Source organism: Rhopilema esculentum, chromosome 8, assembly GCF_057945365.1.
Source record: "Rhopilema esculentum isolate cy_ngs chromosome 8, ASM5794536v1, whole genome shotgun sequence".
NCBI lineage: Eukaryota > Metazoa > Cnidaria > Scyphozoa > Rhizostomeae > Rhizostomatidae > Rhopilema > Rhopilema esculentum.
Window position 1 is genome coordinate 8404 of NC_142822.1, and position 23470 is coordinate 31873.

At 36.0% G+C, this 23470-nt stretch overlaps 1 protein-coding gene across 3 annotated transcripts; it reads right to left on the reverse strand.

Moving 5' to 3' along the window:
* Positions 1–711: 711 nt before the first annotated feature.
* Positions 712–23219, reverse strand: LOC135694454 (lipoamide acyltransferase component of branched-chain alpha-keto acid dehydrogenase complex, mitochondrial). 3 transcript variants are annotated; one of them, XM_065213211.2, is made up of 13 exons: positions 14035–14192; positions 11496–11564; positions 8871–8940; positions 8381–8456; positions 7919–7982; positions 7126–7243; positions 6703–6923; positions 5378–5489; positions 4147–4354; positions 3278–3428; positions 2816–3007; positions 1737–1808; positions 712–1204 (listed from the first exon to the last, which is right to left on the reverse strand). In XM_065213211.2, exons 1-13 carry the CDS (start codon positions 14116–14118, stop codon positions 1037–1039), a joined length of 1605 nt encoding a protein of 534 aa, XP_065069283.2. In that variant the 5' UTR covers positions 14119–14192; the 3' UTR covers positions 712–1036. The 3 variants fall into 3 exon arrangements, 1 of the variants encoding a protein (XP_065069283.2); XR_016143910.1 differs by lacking the exons at positions 712–1204; positions 1737–1808; positions 2816–3007; ... (6 more) ...; positions 8381–8456; positions 8871–8940 and adding exons at positions 17267–17444; positions 18466–18722; positions 18896–19160; ... (1 more) ...; positions 20424–20464; positions 22552–23219 and having other exon boundaries at positions 11497–11564; positions 14035–16910; XR_010517175.2 differs by lacking the exons at positions 712–1204; positions 1737–1808; positions 2816–3007; ... (6 more) ...; positions 8381–8456; positions 8871–8940 and adding exons at positions 17267–17444; positions 18466–18722; positions 18896–19160; positions 20424–20464; positions 22552–23219 and having other exon boundaries at positions 11497–11564; positions 14035–16910.
* Between the last annotated feature and the right edge of the window lie 251 nt (positions 23220–23470).

Consider the following 23470-nt stretch of genomic DNA (forward strand, 5'->3'; position numbering starts at 1 on the left):
CCATGAAGCTACTGTGACAAGTGTATCCTCACATCATCTCAATATTGTTTCTTTAATAGCAGTAGCTAATGGGTCGTCGTATTTCTCCATTCTTGGTCTCTTTTTTTTAAGTAGTAAATCTGTTTGTAGTGAGTATCGAGAACTTAGAGTGCTGTAAGGACGTAGAAAACCCACAAAAATGTTATATATTATATAACGAGATAGAACGTTATATATTTCTTTTAAGATAACAAAACAACGACAAATTGGCTATATACTCTCGTCACACTCTCGCTTTCAAGAATAGTAAAAGTCATGTTTCTAAAGTCTTCACAACCACGCGCTCGCTCCTTCCCCACGGTTCATTGTAAGCAGTTTTTAAATTTTACACAGTGAGCCCAGAGAGTGCATGTTTTTAACTGACTTTGGAGCCGAGCAAGCAGAAAAAACAGAATAGGACCAGCTTCTGTAATTCAATTCATTGTTTCAATTAGTTCTAGTTGTAGCCATTTCCATTGTGGGGACATCGCCCCTAAAACTGAAATTCTACTGCTTCGTTCAGTCAGTGAAGTTGCTTCGGTGGGGGGGGGGGGGGGCAGATCCAGGGGTTAGCCGGTTTCAGTTCATAACTCGATAAATTAGCAACATTTATGAAGACTACTAAAATCTCTCGATTACTGGGCAAAGCCTTCGAAAATTGATGAAGCAGTTGAGACCATAAAAAGGTGCCAGAAAGCGGCAACGCTATTTATCAAAAAACTAAATACATGAATTTCATTGAAGAATTAAATAGGCTTCAAAATTTATTGTCATTTTAAAATTTCCACTCACTGTGATTCTGCAATTTAATTAACGGTAAGCAGTTATCTGATAATTGTTAAATACAAGTAAGCGGCGTATACTAACACACCGCTCTTCCATTGATTTGTATTCTCTGGTAAGACAAGCAATAAATAGACAGTAGCCAACTACAAAGCATACAATGAGCCCACAAGCGTAATATACCGAGACACTATTGAATAGGGTCTCATATTGTGTTACAAAACACTTAGAATTCCTATCTTAGATGTAAAAGCATAGCCGAGGGATTTTCAATATAGGATTTCCATAAGTTTGAAAACTTCGCCATTACAGCTCCTTCGATCACCCTGTGGTCAGCTGACCAGCTAATGTTGAAAATGCTTGCTGCATAAACGTTCCCATTCTCGTCAAACCTTGGAAGAACCTGCAAATGTAGATTATCAGTCGAAGTGCAAGAAAATCAAAGGTTGAAAATTAAATTACACAGTTTTGTATTGCCGAGATACGAATAAAAAGGCATTTCTAGTTTGATAAGCTATCACGATTTCCTTCCAAAATTGTTGTTCAACTCTATTTGAAAAAGAAGGCCTTAACTACACCGCTTACTTGTGTAACCTTCTCAATTTCCATTGCACGTCGGAGGCCTTGTAACAGAAAACTCAGTGTACGTTTGTTAAGAATATCCTCTAAATTCCAGCATTGGTTAGTAGCTAATACCACAACGTTTCAATATTTGATTCTGTCATGATTGCTTGACGTTCTGGCAACTAATCTCTCGCTAGAGTTGCAATTAATCATCTTCTATCATCAGCAGCATGATATACATTGATTTCTTCTCAACATGTTTTCACATATTTTTGCCATGTCTTTTCGAGATTTTAAATGAGAGTATAGGATTGTTGCAACGGACATAAAGCACGATAAGAACGATTTAAGCGAGCCAAGGAGACACTCACCTGGATCTTTCCTATTGCAGCAATAGCTACTTGTGGGGGTAAAAGTACGGGCTTAGCGTAAGTACCACCAATCTGTGGAGAAAAAGCACAATGATTACAAACACTGACATTTTGAAGGAAAAAAGCAGAAAGTCATTTAGATAAATGCTACATGATGCCTCGTGTTCAAGGAATATTTTTTCCATCAACTGTTATAACGGTGACCATCAAATGAAAAAATGTTTCCAATAAGTTAATGGAAACCCACGCAAAACCGGTATTAGTCTATTATGCTTGCATCATAAATACAAATACAAATGACAAAAATACTCGAAAAAATACAAAAAGGCGCAGTAACAATAACTAACTCTCTTCAAAATACAACAAGATACGAAGGTATAACTGAAATAAGTGTGAACTAATGCCAAAAATATAGAAAAAACTGAATGGGCTTTTATACTTTAAAAAAGATTATCGACATGAAAGAAAATCGACTAACAAGACAAGTATACAAAGAAAAAAAGATTAAATCTAAATAATAGTTGGAGCTCAGAAGGAAGGAAGGATCTAAAATAATTGGACATGCAGCTCTCCGAGCAAGAAGCTAGTAAGTTGACAAACAAGAAATGGATTGATTTAATAACTAACAGAATAAAACGTTAAAAGGGGCTGCTACTAAAAGAAGTGGTAAAATTAAAGTTGAAAAATTAAAGACATTATTGCTTCGGGGAAAAAAAGTACATAACTCGCGAAAAAGGACCAGATTCATCACATCTTTGAAATAACATTAAACAGCCAAAGATCCAATGCGTTCTTGAAGATGGGAGTTCATAAGTATTTATAAGTTAGCTTCATGCTATGATATTAAAAATGATCTAGTCTGTCGGTGAGAAAGTCGCGTCCGACCAAAATTGTTCTTAATGGTCTATCTGTGATTCGTGGTCCAACTTGACCTGATATGTTGGTGGCGCAACACTTCTCCAAGTGTAGATATTACTTTAAATTCTACACGGTAAATGGCGTCAACTTCTCGTGACACCTTTCCCCTAAAACGCTGTCAACAAACATAAACGAAGAACGAATTTATGACAAATACTTACCGATCCGATGTTTGAAAGGCTTATTGTTCCACCAGTCAAATGACTAGGTCCTAGTTTCCCAGAAAGACCCAAGTGATGCAGTTCATTCAAATCGCCCGCTATATCCAGTAACGACTTGTTGCGAACGTCTTTGATGTTTGGAACAATTAAACCGTCAGAGGTATCCATTGCTACTCCAATATTGTGCTCCGCCTAAAGAACAATTCATCCGGTAATTAAAGAGTTTGGCCTGTTAATGTCATATCAGAAAAAGTTTGGACTTTTCGTAATATGGTTATGCTAATCTTAGCAACACCGAATAGATCCCATATTTAAGCTTGTACGACCTAACAGCAACCTGCGAGTCTCTGACAATGAAGTCTTAGCAAATTGCAATAGAACATTTGGATGGGTGATCTTAGTTACAAAACTCTACAAAAGAAACAAAATAACCAACAACAATAAGAATCATTGACTAATTACCTTATATGTAATAGTGATATTCTCTTCGTCGAGGCTTGAATTTAGAACGGGGAACTCATCCAGTGCCATGGACGTTGCTTTTAGGAAGAATGGCATAAAGGACAATTTAATTCCAAGCTTGTCGCAGTGCTCTTTCAAATCTTTACGAATCCTGAAAATCGAATTAGGCTTTCAGAATAAAAATCAGTCTATTAGGCAATATCTGTATACTTTCTAAGAAACATGAAATTTTTCTTTTACAACTTTCCTTTGAACCTTTTTATAAACTGGCCTGTCATGTTTCCCTGAACAAGTCGACAATCGCGTAGATATTTCATTATCAAAGTAACCAAAAATTAGCACGTTATCCAACTTGGCACATCACACAAGCTCTCATTGCAAATAATTTACTTATGCCTATCACAGGTGGTCCAGTATCTTAATTAAATTCAATAGTTCATGGTCAGCTGTCAAGTCATGATAGAAAGAAACTAACAAAAGATGGCAGCAATAGTAAATAATGATAATGTCAATAGAAGTTTGGGCCGAGGCATGATGCTGTAAGGATTTTGGAACAATTGCACGTTTTCTCTATTAAAAATATACCAGATATCTCATAGAGAACGTTTAAGTTTTCTTCAAAATGCCCCCTCCACTGTTTAAAAGCGAGGCATTTTCGTAAGAAATAGCCCACACGAGTGGCCTACCCATCTCGCGATTTCTCTTGCGCGAGCGATCGCTCCCGGTAAAAAGACTACCGCTTTTTCTTAAGCATCTAAGACCCTTCTTGCCAACCCTGGCACTAATAATTAAGAGAACAACATCCAACGTTTTACACAACCGTCAATATGAATCCGTAAAGAGATTCATCGAGTATTTATGAAACATACCTCATCAAGGCATCGGCACTGATTTCGTCACAATAGCCAAAGTGGGGAATGCTGAGTGCATCCGTCATTGTTTTAACCATTGCCTTGCGAATGCCTCTAAGCTTCTCCTGTCTGGTTTCAGAAAGCAGTGCTCTCGGTGGAGGCCCTTTTGCAGTTAGAGGTTGTTTAGGAGTGGATTCTGCCATAGCCGCTTGGGGTTCAGCTCTACCTGTGTAAACCAATGAATAAGCAAATCTAAGAAACAGCAGGGTACCCAGTTGAAAGGATTCTTTCAATGCGTGGCCACTAACGTAGCATTTTGAAATGATGCATTAGTTTTGCCAATCCTTCTTCCAACAATGTTCAAAATCGTCCTACATGGGTGGCCAAACCAGCGTAACATTTATCCCAACACCGTTGGGATTTGCTAAGCGAAATATTGGATTGGTTGGGCCAGGGCTTTAAAATAAATCGAAGGCAACGATAAATCATATCTCTATTCAGTTTGGCAAGCAAAGATACCAAAAAGTAAATTATTAAGGATTAAAGGAGAATAGACTTTTACACGACAAAATTGTGAAATGGCTCGGTTTTAATCGTTTGTTCACCAAGTATGCATTTACATGGGACCTGTTTCATTTTGAACATCTTAGAAATTGCTTCCAAATAGAGACCACGGAGGCATATAGCTTACAAAAAACAATCTTTGGTGCTTGAAAAACATTTGGATAACAGCTTCAACACTATATCTTGATAAGCATCTTTTACCACCCTTATTCGTTTTGAGCAGTTCCATCCGATTACAAGACAGTTTCGGAACTGTTGCACATGAAAAAAGTTGCAGGGAATGCCACTTCGGGGCAGCTTTATTTTAAGCATTTACTACAGTCCAGTGTAAACAGAAGGTCTTATCATACACATATTAGTTGGGCAGTTAATGGAACCGATCTCGTTTAAACACGAAGCTAAAAGCGTCTTGAACATGTAAATTAGATAAAAAACATGGATGTGATTTCAAGACAAAGTCTTAAAACCAAATCAAAGTCCTTTGGTAAAACAAAGTCAAAATTATCCTTCCTAAATAACGAAACAATATGTTGCTTTCCTTCAAAGTTCATTGCATCAAGAATTCACGAAATCATTATTTACGCCCTCAAAAAAATCGAATTTTGCCGTCTAAATACGCTAATTTTTCTACATTTAAGGCCGGGGTGGTTTCTTAATGAAAAGTTCATTGTGAATTTGGTAGTACCTTTGATCTGCTCAGGTTGACGTGTAGGCAATCCTTGTTCGATGTACTGCAAAACATCCTCTTTCAGCACCCTGCCATCTTTTCCTGATCCAGGAATATCATTTAAATCCAGCTGTTGATATTATAAAGGCTCTTTATAAAGAACCAGTCAGGAGTTTAACAAAAAAAGACAGGAGTTCAAATTTGTCCAGATCACCAACTTTTAGTCCATTAACAATTTCTGTCCATAATTTGTCATTACAATTTCCGTTAAAATCTCGTTTAAAGTTCACGTTTCTATAAAATTGACGTGGAAAATGATATTAGCATAATTTAGATCTTACTACGAGGCTGGGGGACTCACCCATATCCGAATCATTGCATGTAATATCTACATCAGAGTATAGAATGCCTTTCATCAGAAACCACTTTCACCCTTCCCCCTAAACATAAATTCAATTCGACGACCCTATTAAATGCTGATCAAATAACATTTTATCAGAGTTGATTTCACGAAGGACATAGAATTTGATTTCACTAGGGGTTCTTATTTCAGCTGATTTGTATCATTCTCATTTGGGTGTCAATTTTCATGCTTCAATTTGGAATTTAAGTCCTTATGTGCTACTTTGATGCCATTAGGAATAACAGAGAAGAAGGAGTTCTGTAGTTTGGGCTTCTGCACGAAAGTGTGGATCCCTTGACTCATCTGGGTGTATTTAATTGCTTTGGATCGGGATGATCGTGCTTATTGGCCATGCTGTCTCCACGCAGTTCTCTTCACCTGTCGCTCCCTCCCCTTTTTATATCAAGCGTAGTGTGTTCTTCAAATTCTTGTTAATTGTTTTAGGCTAGGACTATTCACATCACAGGGTTCGTTTCAAAGTTCCTGTAATTTTTTGCTTCGGAGAGACTCGGCTCTTAATTCAGTCGTTTTTTCTCTTCCCCCTCTCATATCTTAGGAATCTAAGGTAGGACTGGACATTGGCTCCCTGGTAGAGAAAGTGAACTTTTCTTGTCCATTTCCTGCACAGAACTTTAAGCTGCTTGTACTTGAGTCTATTAAGTTACATCAAAGGTTAGGTTTTTGTATGGGCTAGGTGAAGCAAATTGTGCCGATGCACCAGCGGCCCAACGATGCTTCCTGTGATGAGGGAATAAGGCATCAAAACCTGATTTGATGAGGGATGTGGCAATGTTCTCTGAGGGAGCTATTATATTTTAACTGATGGAATTCTTTTGTTGATATTTTTTCTCAAAGTATGAAATTAACAGTGAATATATTTCACTGCCCTTATCAAATTGAAATGCAACTAATGATAGCTAAAACCATGAAGGATGGATACCTTATATTCTGCCGCTAGACGTCTAACAGCAGGTGTAGCTAGAGTCTTTTTTGTTTCATTAATCGAAGACACTACTGCGTTAGTTGAAGATATCTGAGTAACCTCTTCAATAGCTTTCTTCGCGGAGACTGAATGCAAAGACGGCCTTTCATTGTCCGGCAAAGGAGGAGTCCCCGGCTCGCTTTGGAGCAAATGCTCGTACTCTTCGTTTACTTCAGCTTCTGAAATGGAAACGGACAAAGGTCTTTGATTCGATGGCCTGAGCGTTTCTACTTTGTTATCAACATGGACTCAAAGAAAGCGTCCAGGCCGTGTCAGTCAGATAACTTACAGTAGCTGTCTTTAAGGAAAATTTCAATTACTAAGATTAGAACAGAGCCGGGTCATTTATCAACAAAGACAAATCTTTAGAATGATGCTTACTTTTATCATCTGCGATTTCAATATCAACTAGCGCTGTTCCAACACGTGCCACATCATCAACATTGTAATGAAGTTTCTTTATCACTCCATCATATTTGCTTGTGATTGTCACTGATGCCTACTCAGCAAATAAACAATAAAACTTGAATTCTCTCTGTTATGAGAACCTACACATCACATTTCAATCTTAAAATTGTTGGCGAAATGCCAGTCTGACACAAAGTTCATGAAAAAAATGACATATTTAAATTAGACCGAAGCAAACTTTAATACTTTATATAAAAAAAAGTGTTCTATTCTTAGTAGCCTCGAAGTGATCTGTATTAATAGCCATGATTTTATAGCCATGACTTGAACTTTCTTGACCCCCCGTTCTTTTGCTGAACTGACATATTAGAGCAAGAAGGCATAAGCATCAATCACATTCCCTTTTCTTGCTTTTAGAAAATCTTCAAATTTATAAATTTCTTTTTGTGTATTTTTGAAGAATTTTTTTCAATAAGTTCAACTCTGATTCAATATTATAAAGGGTGCATAATTGCTATAACAATGTTGAAAGGATTTTTACTTTTTGCTTGTTTTCTCTTTTAAACTTCTTGATAAATGTGTGAAAAAGGCAAATATCCTTAATGGTTGGTTGGTATGTGCTTGATCTGACTAAATTTAGGTACACTAGTTGCAAAAACCAACTAACCCCAAAAGTAGCATATTTGCAGAAGATAGATGTTAGCAATTCTGGGTAAGTTATGCGAAGTGAAGCAAAGAAAAAGTTTCTGCAATAAAGCACTCATACCTTATCACTTTGTACCTCACAAATATTATCAAACTGATCAACCTTACTTCCAACCTCAACATACCTAAAATAAATACACCAAAATAACAAAAAATACAATCAATAAAATACTTGGTAATACAAGATATCTGTTGAAAACTTGGAAATAAATTTTAAAATTTGATAAAACTAAACAAATATTAACTAAAAGTAGATTAAACCAGAGGCAGAGCTGGAAAAAGTCAAACAAAATAAATCTTGTAAAAGTTTGCAAGAATGAAATGCATATCTGTGAATTGAGATCCTCATAACAACTTTGTTTCAAAAAAGTTGCTAATAATGGTCAAAGACAGAAAACATTTCCCAGCACTGATCAGATCAATCTTTTAATATTCTGAATTATCATTCTTCAATTCCGTGTCAACATATTAATAACTAGAAAGGTTGATAGAAAAGGAAAATCAGATATTTTCTGGCACCAACCACTCTTTTATTGTCACTTCTGCTATACCTTCACCAATATCTGACAAATTGAATGGCAGGACTTTACAACTTTTGCCTAAAATGGAATAAATAATAAGTTGTGTCATTAAATCATCAGGGAATATGAAGTACATATGCCCCAGGAAAATTTCTGTTATTCCAAACTACATGCACAATACCAATGATTGCATGTGCACAGTAAAGATAAAAAGCCACCATTTCAGATTTTATGCCATGAAATAAAATCAAGGAAAATACAATCACTCTGTATAATTCATAACTAAACAGTAGTACTTAGTTAGGCTTCTACAAATGATATCAAAAAAATGGAGATTACTTTATATTGTTACAGTGACTAACAACTGTTTGTTCTAAAGGTCTGTTACAAAGTACTTGAAAACTATTGCCTAATGACCACATCTAGAACTATCATGTTCTTGACACCAAGGCATATAATGAAATTTATCATATTAAAAACAAAATTACACACTTGATGTATGGAATCTCATTTTTCTTGATACATTTTGCCATTCTATCTTTCTTGGCAACGATGAATTATTCTGTGTATACAAAAATATACCACTTTAGCTTCTCTAGTTCTATCACCTAAAAATACTTTTAACCTCCATTGTTCATCAACAAAAAAGGCTAACTTTATCATTTAATGGAATTTTTTTTTAAATTTCAATATTTTGGTACACAATTGAAGAACCTCTTTTCTAGACACCTGCCATTCTTAAGAGGTTTTACCTGTCTGAATCAATTAGGATACCATTTAGGCTATTAGAAGAAGGTATCAATGCCACAAGGAGAATTCTGCTGAAAGTTTTCTTATAAAATTTGTCTGATATAAATCCCTTTATAGGATTCTTTTTGAAACCTTTTACTTGGAGTGTAGACTTGGATGCAAGTATCCATGTGTTGATAAAAAGTTGCTAATCCAATTTTTTTGTTTCATAAGTAATTGCACTGCATTATCCCACTGCCATTGTTACTGTCCATTGTGTTGTGTAATTTTCTCTCGTTTTGCTATAAGAACCTTTGCTTGGGGTGTAATGGTGGTGCTTCTGTTTTCCATTTTGGAAAATACTGTTTGTCAACATCTGGCAAATATGGAACAAATTTCCAACCCACTGCCAAGCATAGGAATGCCACAGTGAAAAATAAAAATAGGATAGTGAAGGCCAGTGCTGTTATTGTCACATGCCCACCTGTTTTAGAAGAGATGTTAGCCAAAATGAGGGGGGGGGGGGTGATATGGCACCAAAAAGTTTCTGAGAGACTTAAGACTTGGTGATTCAATTTTTCCTTACATAGTCATACTCTTCCCATTATCATACCATCTCATATATCTTCATTGGTTTTTAATGTTTATTCACTCTCCTAAAGAAAATATCCAGACATTTCAAAGATTGATTGCTCTTTCAGACAGAAAAAAATTTAACTTAGTGATAATTATTTCTTGAGAAGCCCTTCCAAAATAAACCAAGACATTAAAATGTTGCAAAACCTCTGCGCATTTCATCTGTTATCATTTTTTGTCAAGGCCTTGCCCTACAAGCCTTAAAGCTGGTTTCCATTTCAGCAAATTCTTCAGCAAATTCTTCAGCGATTTCGCGGAGCGTTTTTCCATTCAGAGGGAAGCTGTGTTTCCCTGATCTCCTTTCAACTTTAAAATTGTAGATGCCATCCGTTGATTATCAAACATGCATAACATTTAGTAACATTTCAACTTGCTTTAAAGGGGACATATCATTCAGCGCTGGGCCATAAAGCCACACTTTATTTTTCTTTACAGCTGCAAGTCTTGCTGAAATCTATCAGTATGAGGGTAAATTCACAATTCTTTATAATTTTCTTTGGAATATTTATCGACAGCTTTTGAAAGTTCAATTGTTTGTGAACATTTAAATGCAATTTTGTGTAATGATCCAAACCAGTTTTGATGCCAATCAGTTAAGGCAAAACGTTCGGCCGTTGGGGTCATGAGATCTCTTGATCTTTTTGACTGTGACAAATTTTTTGTGCTTCTTGCTTTTCACTTTTTTTTGCATAAGTCGAAAGAGACAGTCTTTGTGCATCCAATCATATTAGCAATTTAATGATAGCTTTCTTTCATCGTTGCATTAAAACATTATTTCTAGACACTGCTCAGAAGTCAGTTCTTTTGTTTCAGACGCTACCATCTTGAGGAAAAACCCTCACAAAGTTTTCTTATATAGCGATAAGATATTTTTTTGTAGAATAAATAGAACAAAGACAAAAAATGCTTCAAGAAAAAATTCGAGGAGATTGATAAAATCGCTATCATGAAAACTGCCTTTGAAATTTGAAAACAAATTTCCCTAGCAACTAATTGGCAACTAAATTCAAAACTGTCCAGATACATTCGCAAGGGGAGTGTACAAGGATCAACATTCTCCTCCACCTAAAATACTCACAACCAGTCCCAAGGCTGCAGCAGGCCTTGCAAGGGGAGGTGCTCAAGCTCGTTCAAGTGCCTCAACACTTGCGTAGAAAGTTCTAGGAGCTTGATTGATCAAGTACCTAGCCTGTTTATGCTGTCCAAAAACTAAATGTGCAAAACCAAATTTTGTTATTGATGATTTTTGATGATGCTCAAGAGAGCGCCTAGAAATTTGAAGGTTGTCAAGTGCCTGCTTTTTGCTCTTCACAAGGCCTTGGCTCTAGAGTTTCATATCATAGTTTAGTTGGGGACTGGATTTTGATTGTTCTCATTTACTTTGTATAGAATTAGTGGGGTGTGGTCAATTACATTTTGCTTAACAGGCTAAAAATCATGTTCCTATATCTTTCCCTGTTTTATCAAGTACAAGAAAGGGTATTTTTGCGTAATCTTTCTTTCTGACCTGTTTCATGTGCACTTTGTTGTATGATAGTAAGTTACAAATGGTTGAATGACAACAAAATTGCAATTGTTAGTGAATCTGTTTGTGTGAAAATAATTGTTATAACCAAAAAGGGCACAACTCTTATCATAAACGTAAAAATCAGATCAATAGCACATTATATCAGATCAATAGCAGAAATCTGATCAATAGTACAAGGAATATTATTTATTTTTAGAAAAATAACCAATACAACTCCTACTTACATATGTTTGTAGATAATGGTTGTAAAAAAGAAGCGACTTCTGTCTTTCGTAGATATTTCTGGTCCCAGCCTGAAAGAGCATATATTAATCTTGTTGAAATTGTACAACAATTTGTACTCAATATTAGCCCGAGCTGGAACTGGAAAACATGCAGAAGCTTGCAGCTACACTTTCGATGGACAATAATCTGTCACAGCTAGGTTCTTTAGTGATTGCACCTAACCTACCATGTTCATTTATGTGACAAAAGTATTAGGACGATCAATAAGAGAATGGTGGCTCAGAAACTAGCATTCCAACCTCATGGCCAGATTCTGGAAACTGCGTCAGCGAGAATACAAATCCTAGCAAATTAAATTTGCTTTCTACGTTCTTATTATAGAAATATAGAAAATGTCATAGGGAAATGGAAAATCAAGTTTTTATTACAATGCCGAAAAGGCAAAAACATCCATGGACTGAGAAGTGATAGGAAGTTTGCGTCTACTGTTTCATTTGATAACTGAAATTGCAAGAAAGTTTGGTTGCATCAAAACACATGCTATTTACAAAAACAAAAAGTTGACAATTCAGACAATTCAATAGAGGGTATGCCAAATATTTGTTGGGTCTAATGGCATTGGCAACGTGGATTGTGTGTGAGGTCAGTCAATGCTGAATATTTTGTCAAAATATTTGTCAAAATATTTGTAAAGAGTCTCCAGGAAAGTACAGATACAAGTAACGATGCTATGCAAAACCTAGCTATGCTGTAATTGTAACAAAAAGTTACAAGAACTGTCTTGTTCTTTGAGCATAGGGTTAAGAATATTTCCCTTTGAGATGTCCATCCTAATACTTTATCACATAAGTGTATATGCAAGTATATGCCAGTCATAGACAAATAAGTCATGTATATGCCACCTTGAGCAATGTAGCTTCCAACCAAAATTCCTTTCCTTTGCAGATCACATCTCTGATATTTTTCTGTCACTCATAATGCACATGGCCAGAATTGTAGAATGCATACATGTTTTCCAACATAGGCTTTAGTAATAAAATAAATGTACTTTGGAAGTGCTTTTAAAGTTTACTAACTGTTATTGATCATCTAAGGAATATTTAAAGGCTATTCTAAAATAGTAAAGCTTTTAAAATTTCATCAATTAATCAAATTATCAGTTGGAAAAATATTCAAGTAAATATTGAAATTTATTCATAATCTTGTTTTGTGAAAGAGCAATAAAGTAAATACTTTGAAAATTTTTTTTAGCTGCATCTAACCAAGCTGTAGTGTTTATGGTCATAAAGGTGGATTTCCACTTCACGGTATGAATGGAAAGCAGAAAATGGTTTCGAAAGTTGCCGCCCATCAATTTCCACTTGGCTTCATTTCTATTTCCATTTCGTGCAATGAAACATGTCAGGAGTAAGAGGAAACAAGGCATGTTTATGATAAAAAAGTTAATGATGCTTTTTCTTTTGCAAGAAGATTGAAAGTTAAATGAGAAAGAAATACGAGAAAGCATGTGGGTGAAACATGTTTCAAGAGCCTATGGTGACATCTTCATAGTCCAGAGAAGATATTACAAAGGTTCTATTGTTGGTATCTGGTGGAGAACAGATGCAATTTTAGATTCCGGTGAAAATTTGTAACTGTAGTAGATTGTTTGATGACACAGGGAATGTTGTTCCAGGACTTGGCACCTGCATATCCAACTGATCTTGAACCATATTGCAGGTTATTTTCTTGAGCCATAAAAATATCACCTTTGGAGGCTTGTCTTGTATTATCATAGTGATAAACAGATTTCAAAGTTGCAAAAAATTGTGATAAAGGACAGGAGAAATTATGCTCACAGATTCATAAACAAATGTAAGCAGCTTTAACTCAAACAAATCATTTAGTTTAAGAATTTTCAAATCAGAAAATATTGGCACAGATGGAGATGAAAAACTCTTGAAGGCATTAGCTCTAACAACTTTCTTCTGCAGAAGACAGATTGGCTTTGTACGTCCAAACCGTGAAGAGGAAATCCACCTTAAGGGGTTTTAAAAGCTGCTTGTATTTTGGTCATAAGTATGAATCATTATCCAGCCGGACTGCAGAGTACAGCATTTTGCAACGAGACTTCTGGAATGCAAGAGAAACATTTCAAGTGTGCAAGTGTCACACCCAGATTGCAAAATGTCGTACCCTCTACCAGGTGTTCAGGGAAACGTTAGAAAAAAATATATCTTGTCGCATTTACCATCAAATTTGGTAGTTCGATGAAGACAAGTTGGCAGCCAATGGAAAGTGTGACAGACACCTAACTGAAGAGGAGGAGTTTGGTTCCTTGCATATTAAATATTTGACTGAACAGAGAAGCTACCATTCCCATAAATAACAAATATACTTGTTATCAGAAAGAGACGTAGTAATAAAGTTCTTCGAGAAGAAACAACATTGTTTCTCCTCGAAGAAATGGTAGATTGTGCACGCTAAAACGAAAGGTTATTCTCACAACAACCGCTCTTAAGAAAGAAATTCATTAGAAATTGAAATTTTTTAGCTTACCATACTAGAACAAGTCATCATAAAACGTCTACTTGAATGAAGGCATCTGATATGGCACAGTTTATGCGCCATTTTGTACGCCATATTATTTCACGTGGCCTAAGTTCCGCTGCGAGGCAATGATTGCAACTCAATAAGACTCAGACATGAACAATCCCGAACAACCACAAGGGGGGCCCACAAATGCGAGGAATCGAATGAGGTTAACTAATTTTAATAGATATGAATGACAAAATCACTATCTACCTTGTCCTCGAATCACGCCCGTGAATTTTTTTGGATAATTTCCTAACAATGACATGTTAATTTTTACAATAGATGAACAGGGCCAGAGAAACGTTTTTGAAAGAGGAGGGGACAAAATGTCAAGACAGTGGAAGGTTTTAGTAAAGGCCGCTACCATGGTTGGCGGTAGGGGTGTAGCGCTAGGTGGGCTCAGAGCCCCCTTGTTATTTTGATGGCACTACATCCTGGTCGGCGGCACGAAAAATTTACTGGATGAAATTCAAGGCAACATTATCAAGCTTTTTTCATTATTATGTCCCATAGTTTTATCCATTTCGATGTTGACATAAGATAAGAAAAGTCTTGCAAAGCTCTACTAAAATAACCACTTTAGCGCAACGAGTATAATTAAATTGCTTTCTATCAAATAAGTAATCAAGTAATTTAGAGAAGAGTAGTAAACGATGCAGATTTTAGCAATAAAACATGAATATCGATGAAATAAGAAAATCAAAAGGAAAATACATCAAATAAAAAAGGATTAAGCAATCTCGTCAAGTTGAGGTGTTATTTTGTATAATAAAAACGACTGAAGACTTGAAACTTTCAAACTGGGCTGTTTAAAAAGATTTTTAAAAAAATAATTTTGAAGTAGACTGAAGTGTTTTTTTGGCGGGGAAGGATAGTTTTTGCCCTTATCTAAATCTCCCTCTACCACAAGATTATCTTTTTCAGCTTTTTAATCAGCGCTTCGTCTCTTTCTTGGCTGAACAGAATCATCGATTAAATCGTAATTTGAAGCTTCTGTGACAATACTTTCAAAGAACAAACCTACCGATTTTTAGTTTCTTTCGTTCTTAGAAATATATTCCCTAACAATTCTCTCTCCTCATACAGCTGCTGTTCCCTCTGTAACATTTTTGAGAGCTTGTCCGATAACAAATAGGCCTTTTGGGCCAGGTTTGGGTCATAGAGAACACGAAACTCCGTCACTAAGTTTTTCTGGTCTTGTCCGGTTTCTCCACCGACATCCTAAAATCCCATGCATTCCCAAGACCGCACAATGGTTGGTAGTTAGCGGCCACCTTGGAAAAGCTGTTAGTCACTCGCAGGCACAGTGCATCGTGTAGCGCACAACTTGGACTATCGGTTTCTTCGATGAAATTCTCATGCTCTATTTTCTCTGTGTACCTTGAAGGGCAGGGTGTTGGGGCTCCTAAGCCTAATTTTGAACGGGGACGTGCATTTTGGTTAAAAATTTGGATCCAAAATTTCGCACATGTCTGGAAATGTGACTCATAATTCCGCCAACATGATGAAAACTATACTAAGCCATCGAAATTTTTAAAGCACAACAAAATCACTAAACAAATTTTGTATGTCTTCTGCCCCAAAATATCAATATTACACATATTTCATACTTTAATTTTTAACAGGACATTCATTTTGTTAATGCTTAATCTCCCTCCTAATAATTTTGCAATATGTTCACAAAACGATACCTATAACTTTGCATGCTTCTTCAATGGTACCAGTAGTTTCGCAAATATGTATTTCAAAAACTGATACCGGTAATTCCGCACTTTTCAGAAAATAGTGCCCCTAAAAATGGCACGCCCCGTACCTTCAAACATGTTAAGGCACCCCCGAGGTGTGTACCCTAAATATTTTAATGGTAAAGACATTGTAACGAAACTTAAGCTAAGAACATATTTTTGGTAATATTCTGCACCATAACTAACGATAAAATAGACAAGATTTCTTTGTATCTTTCCCTCAAAAACTTTACTTTGCCATGGCCCCCCCGGGCACCCCGGTTTCGCCGGTCCTGAAGGATAGTGATTTACTAAATCCAAGTGCAACCCGAAAGTAACAGGAAATCACATGAAAATACCACTATAAACATTATTTAACAAGTCTTGTCTGCTTAAATAAATCTATTGTTACTTATGCAATTTCTATCGCAATTTTTTAAAATAGTTCAGGAAAATAAGATTTGAATCGTTCGCAACTTTGAATCGTAAAACTGTTTACATAAACCTGAAAGGACGTGAGCCTTGGAAGTTCGAAGTTTGTAGATGGCAGCCAAGAATAAAGAAAAATACAAAAGTAAAGAAATTTGCTAAAACTAGGAATCACCCGGGTTTAAGTACAGCCATGATTTTCTCGTGTCGAGAAGAGGTTTTTGCAAAATGACTCCTCATAATATTGAGTGGGAGGTCTTTCGCCGTAAGGTAAACTTTGTTTCTTGATCCCTCGATGTCCTCCTGTTGGCAAGCAAGCTGATAAAAAGCGAAGCAATACCCCGTCATAAAAGCATCGAAACCAGCGCGGTGACCGTTCATTCGTGGCAACTCCAACTGTTCATTACAAACTTTTCCTATTAAATCGTCCTCTTTTCTGGAGCTTGATGCCAAGTCATTTGTATTCAAATGTTTTTCTTCCACGGACTCCGATTCATACTGTTTCCTAGAACCATCGCAGTATGATTTCTTGTTGTCTGTTCTTGTATTCTCTTCTTCAGCACCAAGCTTCCGTTTTCTCCTCCGATTCCTTTTTCTGCTACCCTGCGTTGCATTTTCGCCTATTATCATTAAATCTACACTGTGAATCTTGGTACAAGAGTCTCTCTGACAGCAGTAGCCTCGAGTCTGCAAATTAAAAAAATTCCATTACAAAATATCTATAAGAAAAGGGTCAAATTATATAATTTTACAATTTTCGATTAGATAACTTCATTTGTCATGTTCTTCGTTTTTCACTTTCATTACAGCTATCGTTGGATACGGCCACTCTTTGCATTTGCAATATAAACTGTACTGATTTAAATGAGATATGTCGCGTGTCACACACACATATAAATATATAGAATGAAAATTTTGCTTTGCTGACTGCCAAAAGATGTAATTGTCAAGTCAAATTTCCTATCCAATATACTCAAAATAATTAAATGCCAGAATTTGTGGAAGTTAAATAATACATAAATTTGTTAATGCAAAAAAACTACCTTAAAACTTTTACACAGGTTTGGTAATAATTCAAGGATTGACTGGGTTAATTTGAGATCTGGCAAAGCGCAGACAACGGCATGCTGATCAACCACCATTTGTCGCACAGATGAACTGCCTTCCTTAACAAGTAAACAGGTCTCGTTAGCTTCCCTCAAAGCCTCATTTTTGTACTGGCTACAAGAAAAGAGAGATTTGTGAAATGTTGCGAACTGGAGCGTTTTCTTTTGAAGATATTAAATGATGCATGCATTGTAAAATGTAAGCATTACGAGAGAGACAGCCTAGATGACGGTGAACCAACGAGGTAACATGAAATTGCCCTTGGAGAGAAATCTGCAGAAACATAAAAAAAACCAAATATTGTCCAATAGTTAAGATAGATGAACGTAAAGAAAACAACGAGAAACTGACGCAGAAATCTTCCTTTATATAACGCCATGTCTCAAGGCAACAAAATGATTTAGTTTTTAGGACATTAAAAGCATACGATAGTTTAAAACGAAGCATACAAACTAGTTACGGTAAAAAAAGCGGAAATAAAAAAAACGGCACAAAGAAGAGATTTTTTACGGACTATTCTTGTAACAGAACGCAAATTCCAAATTGCTAAAAAACAGACAATGATGCATGCCGATGCATCCAACATCGCTTAAATCAATTTGATTGGCAAATATGTTCAAGGTTCAGTTGAAACAAAGAAAATAAGGCAAAAGCTTTGTTTCACATTTTGGTAGCGAAGATTATAGTCACTGTCCCACTTCAACATAACTATCTTCTGGGTCATGGGTGGAGCGTTCAAGCCTCGAAATACGCAAATGACACACCAGATTTGCTTACGTATCATTCCCTACCGAGCTTATTCCATACCTCAAATAAATTTTTTTTCAATATCTGTCTCTCTCTGTCTTTTTTAGTTCAATGATTGTGATATTTGTCTTTTCTGCTAATGAGAGTTTAAAATAACAGGATACAGTTTTTACTTTAAATAGTTTATGAAAAACATGAAAATTGATGAAGATTTATTAAAAAATTAAATACATATTATAAAGTTTTTATACTCGGAGCAATGAATAGCCAGAGTCAGCTAGAAATGACAAACGAAGGACATGCTGAGAAAGCAGCTCAAATTACTGTGCTTAAAACCCTAACAGTAAACTGTCGTTTAATATGATTAAGACACTATTTTGAAACTCACCACTTTTTAAAGAGATATTCTAGAAACGAGAAATGCTCTCTGACATGAAACTCGGAAATGTACTTGGTGTCGAATATTCCAGCAGGGAACATATCACACAAGTCGGCAATGAATGTTTGCAACAAATTCGGTAACTGGGCGTAGAAATTCTGATACAGAAATACAAGGTCGATGAGGCCGTTATGAACTACTAATGGTTTTTGCGCGGAAACAACTTCGAGAAAAAGCCTTCTAATTGTCAGCATCTTCCCTGATGTCTGCAAATAGAAAAATAATACATAATAACCCATACAAAATTTTAGAGACTTAAGATGGTTTTGATATCCATTGCATTTTATTTCAATAATGTAAAAGCATCAGTTTACTTTATAGCACGTTTCAATCCACACATAAGCACCAAAAGGGCGAAGGAATAATAAACTTTACTGACCTCCTGTTCTTCTTTACTATACGGAACTCCAAGGGAATATTGTTTGTTGAAGTCAAAGCCGTGATTCACCAAAAACTGCAACGATTGTGACTCAACAACATATTCACTATCACATAGCAGAAAAATATTAAATGTTTGAACTTTAAATTCTCTTTGAAAGCTATCTCGCGAAGATGGTTCTTGTCTAAAGCAAGACAGCCCCATTGACACAACAGATCGAGACTGTGCAGTTCTTGAAAGGGCTTTGAACCTCTCATCAACAGAGCTGCAAAGGGAGAAGCAATCCTTAATTCAATTGCCCACGGTAAACATTATATAAGTTGACAAGTTTCATTGATTGAGCAACATACTGAATACAAAGGAATAGAAATAAATACATTGCAAAATAAGAAGACTACGTAAGGTTTTAACCGAGTACATGCCCGAGAGACTTGTTTCGCAACTGAGAATAAAAAGTAGCTCTATGCAAGAAACGAACAAATGATTACGTAAAATATACATACTATTTGAAGAAATTAACAAATAAAGAGAATGCTTGACATAATGAGAGGTTTTTTAAATAAATAGTTGCTTTGGATCATAGACTAAACTCAAAAAAGAGCTATCAAGCAAATACCCAATATATTCTATTAAAGCTAAATCCGATCAAATATTGCAAAACACTGATCATTTCTATGCCTATGTTCATTGTTCATATTTCTATGTTCATTTCAATAGATTCAGTAGTTGACATCATAAACCCCTTGAGTTTGCTCCTTGAATACAAATCACAAATAAATCGACCCAATCACATCAGAGCGTTGATTCGCTATTGGAGAAGATATGAGTAGCAAATGATCCAAAATTAAAAACCAAACATGGTGTTGATATAAATCTGCTAAAATTATGTTCCCTACTTTCCAAATGTGCCACCTGCTGTTATGTTCAAACATGCTATGTGCCATAGTTTGTATCCACAAATTTATCATTGTTGATACATGACAAATATTATAATGATTTAATATTTGAGTTCAAATTATTATATTCATTTTATGATATGATGTCTAGAACGATTCAAGCATTTTAGTTTAATTGGTAATAACAGTAAAATTAGTTTACAGCGAACTAGTTAACTCTGGGAGATATTTAAAAAAAAGACTAAATACAGGCGAAACCAAAACTTGTAAAAAGATCAACATTAATAGCATCCAGAAATAACATAAGTAAATGCCAAAGAATCTTGCCCTCTTGTTCAACCAAACAGATGCTGCAGTGGTCCTAGGCTGATTTCCCTTGCTAAATCTTTTATAGGATAGGAATAATCTATTTTCTTATCCTCATTTGTATCCAGAATGCTGGGATTGAAAACTTAAAGATGGATGGCATTTCAAGGCACTCTAATATTCAATAAAGCTGCAACTTAATATTGAATAAAGCGAAAATAAAGCTGCAGAATTGAAGTGCAACTTAATAATGTATGAACCCTGTTATTGTGAGAACAAACCAGCAAGTAGGACTACATACACTAAGCTGACATGAATGAACTCACCTGGCAGACAGTTGTTTTCTTTCACCTAATCCACTCAGTTCCTATGAGACAAAGTATAATATATAAAAAATCAGAAATTGAATCAAACTTTGGATAAAAAACAACCCTGCATCAATTTCATTGCAAAATGCATCCACTCCTTTGCCCAAAGCAGCCATTTATAAAGGAATATACAAGTTTTGTTTTCATCAAAATGGTTGAACCTGCATATGTACTTGTATTGAAACGATTCCATAGATAACCATTGATGGTTATTACAGCTACTTTTTCTATATTGTGCAATAATATGCAATTTGGCACCCTTTTCAAGTTTTATCCATCTATTTCACACAATGTGGAGATCATATAGAGGGGCATTGATAGAAAATGCCTGAGGGGTTGAAAAATGTTTCTTTTCAATGTCATGGTTATATTAAAACTGTTCAGTTTATGAGGGTTCCCAACTGGTTCCCTGATTCTTGCTATAGTTTCTCCCCGACCATCAATTACTGAATTTTGGTGTTATCCAATCCCAAATCATGCTCACACAAATTTGCCATTTGCCATTCCAAACAATGAAGATTCTCATTTCCCCAAGAAACATATTGGGTACCCCCATTTATCATAAAAATTAATACAAATGAAAACTAGGTTGCATTTTAAAAGGAACGTCTGCACCAAGCCTGAAATATCTGGGCTGACATTATAAAAGACTGCATTATACAGAAAATATGCCAAAGAGCATACATGATGCTAACTATCTAGAAATTGACATCTGTACTGACTGGTTAAAGTTTGCATTTCTAAGTTACTTTTATGTTACTCTTTGAATTTTATTAAAGCTGGCGAAGGTTTGAAATTATTTAGAAATTCTGGTAGTCATTTTGAAAAATAAGGGGTGCTCTTTCTTGACCAGTCCATTTTGAATACTGTTTGCTGAGGTTTTCAAAAAAATCAAACAGAACTGGCACAATTAGGAAGCCCTGAATCAATTGAAATTGAAGCCTTACTGACCTTCTAGGGCCCTGGTATCTAGACTGCAGAGAATGGCAAATGCACACCTGAGATAGCTTTTCTTAAATGCCTTTGCACACCTGGAAAAGGGCAGGGTGGATTTAGCAAGGGGTGTAGTGGGTGTGACACCCCCTTTTATTTCTGTATCATTCAGTAAATTTTGTTTCCATTTGGTAAAAATAATTTGGTGGTAGTCAGTAGGAGCAACATAAGACTAAGATTTTATTTTATTTATCTTCATATCATCTTTTACCTTAAAAGTTAAAAATCGAACTTTGAAGATGGGCTCCATCATTTTCCAGCAAGCTGAAAGGTGTGGCACCAAAATCCAATTATTATATAACACCCCCTATCATTGTTGCTTAAATCCACCCCTGGTATAGAGATCTGGGCTTGACATGGGTGTAGCCTTGGGCAAATCAAGATCAACATATCTTGCATTGGTTTGATAAAAATAAAACTATCAATCATACACTTTCCTTTGTTCAGCGATGCTACTTAATTGATATGCTTGGGCTCTAGCATAGTTCTGCACACTATCGCATGGGCTCCAACAAAGGTTTAAAAGTGGGGGGGGGGGCAAGGGAAAATTTAACACCCATAACAAAAGATTTTGAATAAAACTCTATTGTTTTGCAAAAAAGTGGAGGGGGTCCCTGTATTGTGCACAATTGAAGTGCCTGCTTATTTCAAAGTGCAGGCACCTTGCACATTTGAAATTTTGCTCTTGCACACCAGAGCTCCCGTTAACGCGTTGAAAACTGCCATACTCTGCAGTCCGGCTCCATTCTGGACTTCATGGCATATGCAAGAAACATTACAACCACAAGTGCACTTGTGCATCCCTGAGTGATGAGCTGGGTCAGCTTGAGATCACCGATTACGATTATCATGTTTTTGGCATTTAAAAAATTATATTCTTTTCCTTGAAATAATCTAGATAAACCCAAAAGAAAAACATGGCCAAACACAAGAATCACTGGGAAATTTGGTGCACAACTATAACACGTGCATTCTTCCACTCCCAGGTAATAGCCTGTCCTTGCGTTGTGCACTCTAAAGATTTTGACGATAAACTGCTATGAAAAGAAATCCAGACGGACTTGGCGTCCTAAAAAGTTGCACTGAAACTAACCAGGTCAATTGCGATAAAGCTTGAGTTTTGTACAGCAAATAATAGGGCTGGCCACAACTCTGGAAAGTTCTTTTTCGTAATGTCAATTACTACAACTTCAGTCGACTCTGCCATTCCCAAGTAACTTCTGATTTCACTGGTCTCCACGCGCCACTAGAACTTTTGGCCTCGTTTTCAGAATTACCAAAGCTCAAAACTCTAGTGCACACTCCATTCTGTGCCCTGATTCTGTGGTATGAATGCACAGCACGATTTAGCCCACTTTACACAGCAAATAGCCCCCGATTTTTCTACTTGTTTTTTCATTACTACTACTACTACCAACAAGACCCTACTTCTTCTTTGATTTTTTTTGCGGTTGTCTTTGCAAACAAGTTAATGACGTTTTTGGATATTTGATTACAACTTTCCTTATTCTTTCCGCAGCACTATATTCCTGCCTTTAATTTAATTCCTGAAGTTGCTAAATAATTGTCATTGTTTTAGAATAAAAAAGACCATTGTCTTTCAAAGAATTGGGGGGCGATCACCATTCTCGCCCCCCCAGGGGTCTGCCACTGATTTATGTGGACAACATATCTTTTGGCTTATTCTGAATAAGTTAAAAACCTGTTGAAACGCTTTCAACGCCTACCACATACATAAACAATTTTCAAATTTACCGAACATTATTTTGGAGAGTTGAGTAGAGCTTGTAGAAAAGCTCTCTAAAACTGAATGTTGTGCGATTCACTGAGCGTTTTATGATTATGTGGATTGAAGGCACATAGATTTGATAAGCAGATTCACACCACGTAGCAAAATATCGCTCTACAGCTTTGCAAAGCATACCTATGTTTTTCGACTGCAAAGGTTTGTTTCAAAAGAACAAAAGTTTGTATTATTACAGCCACTAGGGCTTAAAAACATCTGAATTGGA